This window comes from Clinocottus analis, unplaced genomic scaffold (assembly GCF_023055335.1).
Source record: "Clinocottus analis isolate CAN_PGR_092001 unplaced genomic scaffold, fCliAna1.0.p SCAF_2, whole genome shotgun sequence".
Taxonomy (NCBI): domain Eukaryota; kingdom Metazoa; phylum Chordata; class Actinopteri; order Perciformes; family Cottidae; genus Clinocottus; species Clinocottus analis.
Window position 1 is genome coordinate 6,686,623 of NW_027175931.1, and position 15,000 is coordinate 6,701,622.

At 41.8% G+C, this 15,000-nt stretch overlaps 1 protein-coding gene across 5 annotated transcripts in view; it reads left to right on the forward strand.

The window, feature by feature from the left end:
- The window catches only part of lekr1 (Leucine-, glutamate- and lysine-rich protein 1), an 80,470-nt gene that overhangs the window by 46,560 nt on the left and 18,910 nt on the right, over nt 1-15,000 (forward strand). For all 5 annotated transcript variants that reach the window (XR_011077928.1, XR_011077929.1, XM_068584795.1 and 2 more), the window contains exons 7-11: nt 1,221-1,298; nt 2,796-2,966; nt 8,974-9,049; nt 11,672-11,836; nt 13,031-13,234. Coding sequence is in view for 3 of the 5 variants with exons in the window: in XM_068584795.1 (XP_068440896.1) it covers nt 1,221-1,298; nt 2,796-2,966; nt 8,974-9,049; nt 11,672-11,836; nt 13,031-13,234 (694 nt within the window). In the remaining 2 variants the exon portion in view is untranslated. The remainder of the gene's footprint in view (nt 1-1,220; nt 1,299-2,795; nt 2,967-8,973; nt 9,050-11,671; nt 11,837-13,030; nt 13,235-15,000) is intronic.

Here is a 15,000-nt window from a genome sequence, read left to right on the forward strand (position 1 = left end):
CTGTGAGTTTATTACCCTGATTGTGTTTGGGCCTATGTCTGTGCTTCTGTCTGTCTGGGGCTTTGTCACTGTTAAATTCAGAAAATACTGCTATTAGTGTGTTTTTTTAAACACTTCTTAATATCGTTGTATGCAGCTTTCAGCATCGTGGTTATATTTCGTTATACACTTAAAAGGAACAAAAGCCAACCAGCCTACCGCTATCTGGTATGATGCAGATATCTGATCAATTATTGATAGAGCGATGAGCAGCACTGGCTGCTTTATTGAATCCACTTTAGTCAAATGTACAAAGAATTCCACACAGTTGCCAGAAATTTCCGTTGTAGGTTGACAGTGAAAACAGGCTGTCTGCCTGTGAGCTTAGACGTGCGAGCCCTCTCACTCTGTATCCTCATTGCGTGTGGCTGCAAGGTCACAGGGCTAGACAGCCAGCTACACACACACACACACACACACACACACACACACACACACACACACACACACACACACACACACACACACACACACACACACACACACACAAACACATTAACTGATCATGCCGCCAGTGAGGGGATTAGGCTGGGAAGCCGACAGGGTTGGGAGGGTTAGGGTAAAGTCTCTGTGTGTGTGTGTGTGTGTGTGTGTGTGTGTGTGTGTGTGTGTGTGTGTGTGTGTGTGTGTGTTTGCACAGGAGGTGGGAGCACCACATACTGTCATGGCACGCAGAATTAGAATTAAAACAGATTTCCAATTTACTTTCTCAAGAGCGAGGCAGCAGCTGCACATGGAGGAGGAGGTGATTTCAAAAACACAGCCGCACAAATGCTCACAGCTTATTTGAATTCAACAAAAAAAAAAAAAAAAAGTCTAAATGACTTGTGGAAAGCTGCTCAGTTGTTAAAATGACAACCATTCTGTGAGCCAAAAGAGTTGTGATGTACAGGAGGCTTTCTTGAACTTTTGATGATCCCAGAGGGTGAATTCAAAGTGAAGCTTCCTCCACACAGAGTGAAGCGTAGGAGGATACAGAATACAAGTTGTATGGATTTGTTATCTTGCTCAAGTACTTTTCAATGGCACCTGAAAATGTTAAATCATACTCTGGGAGTACATATTATATTTCCACCTGCCTGGTTGTAGGAGAGGATTATTGTAGTGTCAATGGTCATAAATGTTCTGAGTCAACAAATGGTAAAAAAGTGGTGACCCTGCCCTGCTCTATGTGTCTCCAGGGAGCAGGGGAGACAACATGAGGAGAAGCTGTCCCAACAGAAAGACTCTGAGAACCAACACATGGGGAAACTACTTAGGTATGCTGAGCTCTTTATCTTTATTTTTATCTGCATTTTTCCCTTTCCACATGATAACTGCCCAACCTTTCCCCCCTCTCCAACTTTCCCACAATCCGTGTAATTATCCCACTCATTGTCCTCCAAATCGTCCTCTTCCTCTGCTTCATTGCTCTTCCTCCATCTCCTTCCTCCCAGAGAGAGGTGGGGGATATTAGTGTCAGCTGAGATCTGCTCTTCGGTCAGCTGAGGAGATCTTAGGCTCCATAAAGTGCCAGTGACACTGCAGAGAGCCTTGTGTGAGGATGGAGAAACAGATGGAAGCACTCCTTAGTTGGCGTAGTGTCACGTTTCTCACGCACGCAAACTCATCTGTGCACAGAGGCATGCTTATATCGTAGATATGCAGAGACACTTCTATTGGACTGCATCACACTAATATGCAAGCAGACACATGTGTGCACACAACCAACCCACATGCGTCCACCCGCAGACAGACATATACACATGGAGCCTCTCATCTTTCCGTGCAGGCGTTAGATGTATGTTGGGTGTGTATTTTTTCACATAGTATCTGCTGGTATTCTTTCTCTAAGCCATCGGCAGCCTGGTGTGTTCAATTACACTGTTGATTTATTTCCCTTCCCACACAGCAGTCTCTGATCTCACCCTCTGGCTCCTATACAGCTCAACACATGATAGCACTCCACTCGGGGGGTGGAGGCTATTTCAGTAGGGATGGGAGGTTGGGGGAGGGAGGGCACCCCGTAGCTCAGAGGAAATGTAACGGGAGACAACAATTCGCCAAATTGTCCAAGATTGGAGACCATGAGGGCCTCAGGATAATGGTTGCGCGGTCGATAGCTTTGGTTTCTGAAGTGAAAGCAGTGACTCGATGCTATCTAGTAGTTGCTGCTTTATGTCGAATGGGTGCAGTTTAAATTTGTCAAAATGGCTTTTCATTAACTGATTGTCATTAACATAATTGATCGTTAAAACTGATTGTTCTTCCTCGGACTAAGGAGGTGAGATTAGCTGAGATAACACCTCTTCATTTGTGCATTATTGTCATCAATGGACAATAAAGTGTACTTATTATTTACTTAGTATTCTCAGTACTATAGTACTATACTACTAGACTTGCCAAAGTTCCCTGTCAGAAGAATACTGCAATGATTAGGCCTTGAGCTGTGTGGAAAAGCTTGCCTCCGTGTTTTAATAGAGTACATAGAGAAACTGAATTTAGGCTTTGGTGTGTTTGTGTGTCTAGCACCAGGCTAAAAGAAGCCTGATGCGGTGAGAGAATAAACAGCTTCCCTCTTATGTAACAGACTTGCTCTGATGCCAACACTCACCTGTTGACCTGTCAACTTGGTGTGTATGTGTGTGTTTGTTTGTTTGGTTAATCAAAACATGCCCAGACATACTGCAGATGAACATGATTCCTCATAGAAAATACACAACCATACGGACAGCGGCTCTGTGTGTTTGTGCTCATCTTCTGCATCTCTTCACCAGGTTAAAAGAGGAGTTGGGAGAGAAACACGAGAGGTGGTTGTCATGCCAACGCAGGTGTGACATCATGCAGGAGCAGCTGTCGTCATACTGCGCAGCTGAAGAGGAAGTGGCACGACTGAGGGAAGCTCTGGAGAAGGTCCAGCAGGAAGCGAGAGAGCTGGGGAGAGAAAGGTCAAGATCGTGTTGTCTGTCCTCTGTTCCCTTTCTTCTCTAATCAGAGACTCTCACTGACGTTTTCTATTGCAGCATGTTCCATTCACACATATTTCATACATCTAATTCTGATTTCTCAAGTATAACCTAAATAATTCAGGAACACATTTGGAACCGTAAAAAGGCGTAAGATGAGCTGTACTGGTCCCTCTCAAAGCTAGTCAGAAGCCCGTCTCCTCTAGAGTAGACACTGTCAGAAATAGAATGTTGGCATGCGTTGAGTGTTGATGTTTCTCAACCGCAAAATATGTTTCATATCAACATTTCTAGATCAGCGTGTCTTTGAACCGAAAATACGTCTAATATCAACATTTCTACGTTTTTCAACTGCTCATTGCACTTTTGTTGACCTGGCCTCCTCCCTATATGGACTTTGATTAAACACATTTGTGTTACATGTTGAACCGCGATGTAAAATTGGCAGCTATGCGTTGGCCAATTGCAGCTCAGTGGGAGCCAGCTTCAGTGCATGGCTGCCTGCACTTTCCTTTTTCCTTTTATTAACAGTGGCATGACACAGACTGGTAGCTGTGCCATATCCCTTTTTGGGAAATGAACTGTTTTGTTCTAATGTTAAATATTTACAGTCCGTTTGTGTCTGAGAGGACATAGGGTGAGGAAGGAATCTCGTGAAATGTGCTGTTGTCAATAAAAACCAAGGGCCCATGTCTTCCTCAGAGTGAAGAATGGGAGGATCTAATAGGGTGTTGGGACCTGTGCCCAGTCTCTTATGTAAGGTGCTACCTCTCCCTGTGTGGCCAGCTCTCACTGCCCAGCTTACTGCTCAATAACCTTGCATGTACAGGTGTTTGTCCATGTCAGTATATTTTCTTTTGGACTACATGTCCCTTGCGACACTATTTGGAGATAAAGTTGGACAGTTGACAAAGCTAAGGGGTGTTATCTCATGCCTCATTTTCTCTCATCAGAAACAAAAAATATTATTTTTCTTGTTAAGATGGGATAAAAACAACATAATCTCCATTATCTTATGCTTGTTTAAAAGCGGAAAGAGGAAAACTGTTGTTTTTAGTTTGGTGAAACTACAGTTTTCAGATTATCAAATGAAGTTATATATATATATATATATATATATATATATATATATATATATATATATATATATATATATATATATATATATTCTCCCAAAAAGATACACCGAACATAACTTAGGGTTTTGTCTGGATAACTTATTAAATGTCTGTTTCCATGCAGGACCTGAGAGATTATCTCCATGCTGGGGCTCATAAGTTACAGTGCACTAACATAAATGGTCATGTTATATATACAATTAAACATATTCTATATCTGTTCATCTAGTTTGATATCAATATTTGAACAAATCTCAATGGCTTGGTTTGACACAAAGCGACACCCAAGCCTGATTGTCTGCAGTATTATCAGCTGAGCTGAAGTTGTTTGAGATCTAATGGTGCGTGTGTACGTGCGTGTGTACGTGCGTGTGTACGTGCGTGTGTTTGCGTGCACGTAAGTGCGTCTAAATGTCCTTTCTTCATATGTTCAGTGAGGCTCAGAGGAAAAGGCTGAATCATACTGACTTGATTGTGCTCACTTTATGTCCTGACCACAAGTATTCCCACATACACACACATGTCCACACACACACATTCCAAAACTTTGCGCTCGTTGTAAAGTCAAGGCATTTGACTACTTCCAGTGACCCATGAAAAAGGACACGCTGTTCCCTTAAAGGGTCTTCCTTACACACTCACACATGATTTATACCACACTTTAATACACATTATGCTCCTGTGCTTCCTCTTACCAAGTCTCCAATATTAATCTCATCTAATTCTATTTTTGTCCTCTTCTAACCCCTGTTATCTCATTCATATACACACTCACACACACACACGCACACACACACGCACACACACGCACACACCCACTGACCCTTTGTACAACATCAAACTGTCACATTGCACTGTGCCAACACTTCTGTTGCATGATCTAACCAGAAACAAGCGTCATCTTTCCACCCCCCAGGACCCGTTTATGCAATATGTTTATAAATGTGTTAGATTGTTCTGTAGATTCAGAATACATACCTCTCTTGTGTAACAGGCCTTTTGTAGGTTAATATGGGTTTATAAGGTCTTAAAATCTCCAGGAGGCTGTGGAAATAGAAAATACAGCTTTTATTTATTAGTTTGCTGCAGTCCGTTGTCAGGTGACTATAATATAAACACATTAACAGTACATGTAATATTTACAGTACATCCAGAATGAAATACTGAATAATGAAATTATTCCACACTATAAATGGCAGTTGTGAGCCAAATCTGTCATCTAAAACGGAAGGGTTTTTTTTTCAAACAAGAGGCAATTGTATACTACTAAAGTCAAAACAAACTAATTAAAGCCAAATTATAGCTACTGCAAAAAAGTCACTTAGTCACATTATAATTTCCCCCATTGTCTTGCTGCAGTTTTGAATCTTATGATGTGGAACAATGCAGATGTTGATGAAAACCAGCTGTGAAGTGACAGTGAAAAGACAAGTGGAGTAACCAACAGACAATGCTCCCCCCAGGGCAGAGTGGCGGGGTTGTGGGGTGAGAATAAAGTGAATGAAAGGCATATGAGTGGAAAGGGATGAATAGAGGGAGACAAAGAGAAAAGAGTGATGGACGGGGAGGAGGGAGAGAGAGAGTGAGAGGCAGGGGTTGAGAGATGGAGACCAGGACTGTGGTTACAGTGGTTACTCTACACACTGTATGGCTGTCGCATGCACCGCACACACACTGGGTCACAGGGGCCGCACACAATCTACACACACATATGAAACATGACGGCCTACCCTTGATTCGGTATGACTGACACCGAGTGTAAAACAGAAAGACGGAGCGAGAGAGGGAAAATAGGACAGACAGGGGGATAAAAAAGTGAAAGTGTCAAAAAGTGGAGAGAGTAAAAGATTTAAAAGTCAAGAGAGGTCAGAAGTATCTGTGCAGTTCCTCATCCATCTGTTAAATGTGAGAGGACTTGTTTCAAGTGGTTTCAAGCAGCAGAGGAATGTTTTCGTGACAGACATGCTCCCTAAAAAACTCTCCCTTCTGTCTTTGCCTATACAGAGAAATGCTTTAATGCCTCCGGCTTCACACAATTAGGCTAATAAAAGACTTTAAAAGATTAATCTCAGCGGCACATCAATGAGATACCTCCTTCAGCTATGTTTACCACTTTCAAACAGCTCTTTGTTCACCCTTACGTTTTTGTATTTACTCCATTTTTCTACCAGAGTGGAAAGTATTATATCATCCGTGTCTGGGTTTTTACTTTTATTGTGGCTCTCGGCCCTTTTTGTTCACTTGTCATAAATTGCCATTTGCTGTGAATTCATATATCAAATTTTTATAAGCCTTTTATAAGTTCCGGCCTTGAAAGCGGGGTGAGTGTGAGCGGATTCTTGACTTCTTAATCATCTTTCCAGGTGGAGAAAAAGAAAAGGGGGGGAAAAAGCATACGGGATGATGTCAGGGAAGATTCCTGTTGATCTACGTTGTTGATTCATACACAATGAAAGAATATTTAAAATTACCCTTGGGCTTTGCTGTAAGAATCCGATTTCGTTTGGAGTAACATCAGCTTTTTTTTGTGTGTGCGTGTGCAGACGCAGATTGTATCAGCATAAAGTGGAAAAATGGAATGTGCCTTTTGATGAGGTAGCAGCCGCTCACACTGCACACGCACCCACACACTGCACACACTGCGCATATCCGCACTCGCCTGTCCTTAAAAGCAGCCTGGCGTGTGAGTGAATGAGAGAGTGCTCCCAGATTTTCCCATCATTCCTCCCTGTAATCCCCCCAGACCTCCTTCTGAGGGCTGAATTTGCACGCTCACACTCCCCGGGGGGTCACACACACGCCTAGACACACATGCTAACACGCACACACATGTGCACATGCCGGCTAAAAGTTGATTTTAAGACTTCTACTTTTACAGGCGTCTGCTTTTTTTTGATAATCAGGGAACCAGAATTATTTGACAGCCGGATATAAACACGCAGGCAGACATGCATCAGCAGTTCAGTCGGCTTCATGAAACATCAAATCCTCACTTCCAGAGGTTTTTCACCAGCTAAGACCCTGAAAGAGGCTGCGCTTTGACACCAAAAAAAAAGACACAAATTGCCATTCTCTTGGTCATGTGAAGAGAAAATGTACCAAGCTTATCCTAAGTATCTGGACTGACCCAAAAACATCCCCAGTAGGTACGTGTGCCACATAACTATCCCAAACCTGTCTATCGGAAATGTTTTCACACTGGTGGATCGTTTCATATTGCTCGTCTCACAGCAGCATGCTTTTTTAACGCTTATATCTCCTCTCTGAAACAAGGCTGGGACGCATTTAAATGGGTTCAGGAGTCAGATCTTGGCATCAAACTTGTAACTCTTGGGGAGTAATCATGCATGTCTGTCTGTCTGCATCTATTTTGGTGCTTGTGTGTCTGTCTGTGTGTGTGCGTGTGTGTGCGTGTGTGTATGGTGGGGTTAGTAGGCTGATGTAATTAGCCAAAGCCAGTGGAGTGAATAATATTGTGTCTGCCCTGAGTAGGAAGAGATGGAATGTAGCTGCTGCTCTTCATTATACAGCAGACCATCCACTCCCCTATCAGATATACACAGAGTCAAGTGTGCTTGTACACACAGACACACACATACACACCACACACACACTTTTCTTAAACAGATGGGCCCACTCACTCACACAAAGGGCTGGAACGCAGTGGCTGGGCACAGAGATTTACACATACATTTGAAATGTACTTATGTCTTCAGCCTTTACAGACGACACTAACTGTATCAATATTGGTCGTAAACATAATGTCTAAACATATCTGTGACTGGATAAAGAGCCATGCTGCTTCGCATCTTATCAGTCGGACCAGCTGCGGAAATTACACATTATGTCTGGATGCGGATCAGCAAACCAATGAAATGAAATTCACCCTGCAATGTTGACTCTATCTCTCTTTCTTTTGCAGATGTTTCTTTTCCTTCATCAAGTCCCGCTCTCTTTTCCCCCAGAGACTGTTAGGAGTGTTCTTGTTAAATATTCTTTATGCAACCAGACATGCGGAGAGGATCATCAAAAAACAAGCATGTGTAAATATTATCAGAGCTTTTTGGATTGAGAGGGTATAGATGTGATGTCAGGCTTACTTGCTTATCTATTCAACTGCAGAAAGTGCTGCACTGACAGGATGGTTAATGCAATCGTGCGTGTGTAGTTTGTGAATGAGTGAGAGCACTTTACACTTCCTGTCATATCTGCCTGTGTCACTGCATGTTATCTTTTAAAAGGTGTGGATGTCTGTTTCTCTGACTTTTGAAGTTGAAGTCACAATGTAGGCATTTGTTATCTTTTTTTATTCGCTGCATTACCCCTATCTAGAAACTGGTTTTGTAAAACTCTGGTGACTGAGAAGGTGCTCTCATATGGGAATCTCAAGGCATTAACAGCAGAGGGGGGAACGGTTTTAGAAACCGATGCAAGATTGGCAGCTGCTGTATCGTGTAAGGGAATAAGTTATTAGGGCAATTACTATTTGAACATGATTTCAGATGTTGCTGTTGCCAGATGCTACGTTATCTTTTCAATACACTGTGGAAGCTTGATGTTATCAGATTCAGGTTAGTTCATTCGTTTCTTCGTGGAGTCCGCCATGTTGCCACTGCTATGTTTCTAATAACCCGGAACGCACAAACTAAACGTTGGCTCTCGAGGGCGCTATATACTGAATTGGATGGCACTACATTCCTTTCACTTTTAAGTTAGAAGTGAACAACATTTCTTTCATTGCAAAGTGAGATATCTGAATGACTGAATGCTGCAGTATACCTATTTGTATACATGTTGCCTTGAGTATTCATATATCCTTGTGTGTGCGTGTGTGTGTGTGTGTGTGTGTGTGTGTGTGTGTGTGTTTACAGGGAGATCTTGACAGAGTCCCATGGCAGAGCCCTGACCAAGTTGGAAGAAGACTGCAGACAGCAAATGTCCTCAAAGGTAATTCTTTACCAATACTAACAATAATCCTATTGCTGCTGATTACACATAACCGCAGTAATACAAACAATGACAAACAAATTCAGTAGGTATGCCCAAAGCCAATTTGTAGGTTGGTTTTGGGCTGATTCAAGCATTTTATTTCATGGAAAGTATTTGCTCCATAAAACCTGATCAGTTTCAAAACTGTGTTTGGCAGAAGTGTCCCATTTGGAAATGGAAACACACAATGTGTGCAAGTTAACGACTGCCCAACCTATTTAAATTGCCTGCTAATTTTGATTTAGACCATTACAGTAACAGTACACAATGCTGCTGAATTATCTAAAAGATAATAATTAAACATGACCCAGACTTCCTCATAATTAACAAAATAATTTTACTACTCTAACCGTATTGTGGAGTCGTGCAACTGGATATTGGTTATTTGTTCTGTAGATGTAACATTGTAATTATGTTTGATGAACTCAAACAAATCCAAACATTACTCATACGCTTAGTGACTTTGGGTGTATCAGTTCATGACTGGCAGACATTTAGTTCCGGTCTGTTGAAGTAAATAGGCGCTAGGACAGCATCCAAGCCATTGTCACAGTTCAGAGGAGTTTAACAGGGAGGATCCTGACACACGCAATGTGGATAAGATTACGAGGCTCCAAGACCACCGGTGTGTTTGACACCAGATAAACTGAAAACACATACTCACTCACGTACACAAACACACAACATCAATCTGCCTTTTATTAGTGTAGTCAAGCAGTGTAGTAGTGTCTCTTGCACCAAGAGTTTAGTTGAACGTCTCAACAAAGAGGATCCCCCCCCCCAATCCCAAAAATGTGAAGAGTATTAAATCATTGCTGTCTCATGTTCTCATCCTGTTTTTGTCTTGTTAAAACTATTTTTTTTTTTTTTTTTAATACAAATTCTTAGTATTAGATCAACATTGTTGCTCACATCGAACAGTGCTGTGTCTTTTCTTCGGATCAGATTACTGGTTTTACAATTGACGACCATGATGTTGGAGGTTGAGGAAAATTGCTCCAGTTGTCAGAGTAAACGTATGTGTGTACGTTTTACCTTTTAATACAACTCAACCAGTTTTCTTGTTATAATGACACATTGTACACAACACTCTTTGCTTAAAAAATGGTAACATTTGTTCACACATTTTTTTTTTTTTTTTTCTGAAATAGTAATACCATACCGGCTTTAAATACCTGATTAGCTCACACTAGCCAATGATGTAACTTCATCACTCAGTGGGTTGGTGACAGACTCAAGCAGGCCTTGCTTTGCAGCGGTTCAGCCGAAAATGCCACATGCAGTACATGCCATCTGACATATATACACACAGGCCTACATTTAAGCATATACTGCACATGAAAAAAACAGATAATTATATATGCATTTACTCCTATGTGTTATTATCATCTCAGGAGAATCATGCGATTGCTTGCATGTGTTTGCGACTTTGCGTCTGTGAGCGAGTATGCACCTCTGTGTCTCTATGTTGTGATTTTTATATTATATATTGTGATTTATTTATATATATATATATATATATATATATATATATATATATATATATATATATATATATATATATATATATATATATATATATATATTTCCCTCTATAATTTTGAATAAATCATTTCTAAAATACATCACCCATTGAGTCAACTTTCACTCTATGGGTGTAATATTCTCACTAGGACAGTTTCCACACACACGTTCATACAAGTTATTGTTCATTATGGGCTTCCTGGCTTATTTCTGTCATGAAAATAAAGTGATCATTCTTTGAATACAAATGGCAGCTGTGCACATGCACACATATACACACAGACAACAAAGCAGACACAAACCATCCTCACACGCACACTCACCAAGCAAAGAGGAAGTAATGGTTTCTCATTTGATCCAGCACACGCAATCCTAGCCTCTCACACAGTCTCTCAAACCACAAGCATAATACACACGCACACACCGGCTCAAATACAAACGTTTTCACACACCAATCTGTCTTTTATTTTTCTCTGTCACCCACATCAATTATTTTTCCTGTTTTCCCCACTTGCACGCATAAATGCACACAGGCACACAAAGAAACACACACGACCACGACCTAAGCCTGTGGCACTGACGCTCCGTTCGTCTGATCTTCTAGAAAACAAGGTAGCCCTGGCTAAGCCTGACTAAAAACACGTACAAGTTTAGCCCCACTCTGTCGTTAGCCAAATCTAGTGTTTCATGTCCCTGACGATTCAATTTTCGACTGCTAGAGTTGAATGACAAGGCCAGTCACACAGCTGTCATTGTCACACTGTAGGACAAAACGTTGCATGACCAGTGCCCCTCATATTATTAAATGTTTAGACATTGGTTAGATTTAGTTGTGTGATCGTCCTTCTTCCTGTTTATATCGTGAAGAAATCCACACTGGACTGTCCCTTTTAGACTTTGAATCAGAGACAGGCCTCAGGTTGTCGGCTCGACTGAACATCTTTTCTTTTGGAGTCAAATGCAACAGTGTTGTCATTACTGTGTGTGAGAGAAAATAACACACACTCCCAAACTGCCGTGTCAATGTATCCTTTATCGTCTTCTTTGATTTCATAGCTGGCTGCCGCCCTGGAAGAGCAGAGAGCCCATGGTGCATTGCATCTGAGGGAGCAGATGGAGGGGTTTCGCAGAGAGGTGGAGTTAGAGCTGACAATTGACAGGGAGAAGGACCAAATGTTGCTTCTACAATACCAGCGGGACCGCACACAGCTGCAGGAGAAGGTGCATACATGTTAAAATGACACTGCACACAACACAATATTACACCGCAGTAAGATATCATTAACATGTACTTGTAATAGGCAGCTCATCATTTTTATATTTACAATATAAAGCTTCTTCAATAGTCATTTTTTTGTTTTTCATTCCATGCCCTCCTCTCCAACTTTTCCACTCTATCTCATTTCTTCACATCTTGCAATCAACATATTTTAAAAAGAAATCAAACAAGTTAAAGATAGATTACGCGTCACTCAGGTTATTATTTTTTTTTTCTTGCCTTCACCTTCTTTCTTTTTTTATGGTCTGTCCATTTCCTCTCTTTGACCTTCTACCCTCCAAGAATTTAAGACCATGCTTTCCCATTTTGTTGTTACATGTAATGCTTGTCTGATGAGCCTCTGCTATTGTCTGTTATCTGTTTGTATGTTTAGTATGTCAGTAATTCCCTCATATGCCTTCCGTATTATTGGAAACAACATTATGAATACACACTCTACAGACCAGTGGCACACACGCATACACAGACAGTGTGAATGACCCTGTGGTAAGTCTCTGTATGTACTGAGGGGATAAAGAAGGAAGAAAGACCGAGAGAGGCATCAAATCCAGACAGTGGGGGTGAGACAATAGAAAACAATGAGACATTAGGTGAACTGGCTCCCTATTGTTACTACACTCTGAAATATATATACATAACCGCCCACAGAACAGCTTAAAGTATGAGTCACCAAAACACAAGGATGCTTCAGTCTACTTCCATTCACGAATATGACATGTGGTGACAGTTGATGAATTTCCGTAGTCGAGTAAAACTGAAAACTCCAACTGTGTCTGGCACTGCATATTCCCTTTCTACCCACTTCCTGTGTAACATCTCGGTTGGGGTAACAGAAGACATGCTGCCTCAAAATTTGTGCTGAAGAACCTATTCACATTCACGTCATCTTGATTTCCATGTAACCTTAGCTGCAGATTTGGGTGAGTCAGTGTACGCTCAGAGTGCTGAAAAGCATCATTTCTTGTTGTATTTGAGATCATCACGTGTTTATGCACGTCACTCAGTTTCCGTCCATTTCACAGTTTTTGACGAAACAAATGAACAGTTAAATAGTCGTAATTATACCTTAATCGAGGGTTATTTCAATGAAATTGTAAAGATCCACAAACGGTGATCTACTACTTATTCTTTTCCAGCTAGAGAAGAGCGAGCAGTTGCTGCACGGACTGCAAAACGAGCTGCAGGAGGAGAGAGGAAGCAGGATGGAGGAGAGGAAGAGGAGGGAGGAGGAGATACGTCAGGAGCTGCAGCGCTCCCAACAGCAGGAGGCACCGCAGCTGAGCCAAGCGAAGGCTGGACTACAGCTGGTGGCAGAGAGGAATGCAGAACTTCAAGAAGAGGTGTGTGTGTGTGTGTGTGTGTGTGTGTGTGTGTGTGTGTGTGTGTGTGTGTGTGTGTGTGTGTGTGTGTGTGTGTGTGTCTGTGTCTGTGTGTGTGTCATTGTCTGTGCATGTGTGTTACCTATGTTTCTCTATTGTGTGGTGTTCAATTGTCCACCAAGGAATAAGAAGAAAAACATTGTCACTGTTCATGTGAAAACCAAATGAGATTTGCATTTGATTCATAATATTCTACGGGTGTGTTTCTCTGCCAATGCTTTTCAAACAGAGTTGGATTCAATTTAGTATGCGTGTGTGTTTTTGTGAGTGTGGTCACACCAAAAGGAAGTGAGTGATTGAGCTTGCGTGCAGTCACATACACAAACAAACACAATTCCACGCAAGCAAACACTTGCCTTCCAGCTCAACTTTGAATCTCATTTCTCTTGAAATGTACCTTGTTCGTCTCAAGGCGCTGGTCTCCAGATTGGATTGCATTTCGACTGCCTCTCAGCGGCTCACAGCATGTCACCAGGATCGCAGCTGACAGTGTAAACTATGGCAACAGTGCTGACAGAGCTCTCAGTGTTTACTTGAGGGGGGACCCTCGTCAGAACTGATGGGAGCGATGAGAGTGAAGCGAACCAGTAAAGTTGTTTGACCGACACGATGAGCTCAAAGACACTAAAGTGCTCCGCACAGCTGTAACTGCAGATTGGATGATGATTCTCTGTGGGAGCGTCACTAGAATCAGCCCTCTCTCACATTACACTTACTCGTGTAATCCTTCGCTGTTGTAGCCATTAGTGCAGCATTATTATTGTAAAATCCTAAAGACACGGAATAACTTACCAGCCGCCCAGCATTTACATTTGTGAGTGGAGCAAATCTTATGTCGAAAATGTAAAACAATGCCAGTTGAATTTTAAATGACGGGGCAAAGATCCAACTGAATAATTTATTTAGCATTTCACCCTAAACAGTTGTTTGCATCATTGTGCACAAACGTGACTATACTGTCCATTGTACGCAACAACAGAGGATTCATTGAAGGCTGCGAACAGTGGGTCTTTCTATTGATTCATATAGGATAGGATGCCTCATCTAAGGTGGATGTTTCGGTAGTACACAAGTCACTTAATATCACGGAATACCCATCATTGAAAGTTGGAGATGGGCATCCATCCGAAGACTAGAAACGTCACTAAGTCAAGTCGGCGACTCCTATCCTCTTCTCAACACTTCTGCATCACCTTTCCTCCTCCTCCTCCTCTTCCTCCTTCTCCTCCTCCTCCTCCTCCTCTTACTCCTCCCCCTCCACCTCGCTCTCTCATTCAGCTCAGCTTTGTCCTGCTGCAGTCCAAAAAGCCCTCTAACACTCAACCCACTGTCTCTTTAACCGCCTCCCTCTCAGAGTGCCTGTCCAGATAGGTTCAGCCAGTTCAAGGTGCCCTGATGCCAATTTCACAGCTGACATGCTCTTTTATGTCATTCGTGGACCTTCAGCACAGCAGCTCCTTCCCCCAACCACAGTTTTCTTTCTGTTCTTTCTCATCTAATTTAAAGGGGCCCTTTTTTCTCTCTGCTGTGTTTGTAGTTTTTAGAGCAGATCAATCAGTATAATCCCTTTAGATGACCTTTTGATTTGTATTTCTTTTTTCCTTTCTTTTTGTCTTTCTCTCTCACCCTTTTAACACTGTCTTTCAGTTCTGTCTCTAATGATCCCTCTCAGTTCTTATCTAGTTCAAACCCGAGCTTCTATCATCCTGTTCTTTAGAATAGTTTTA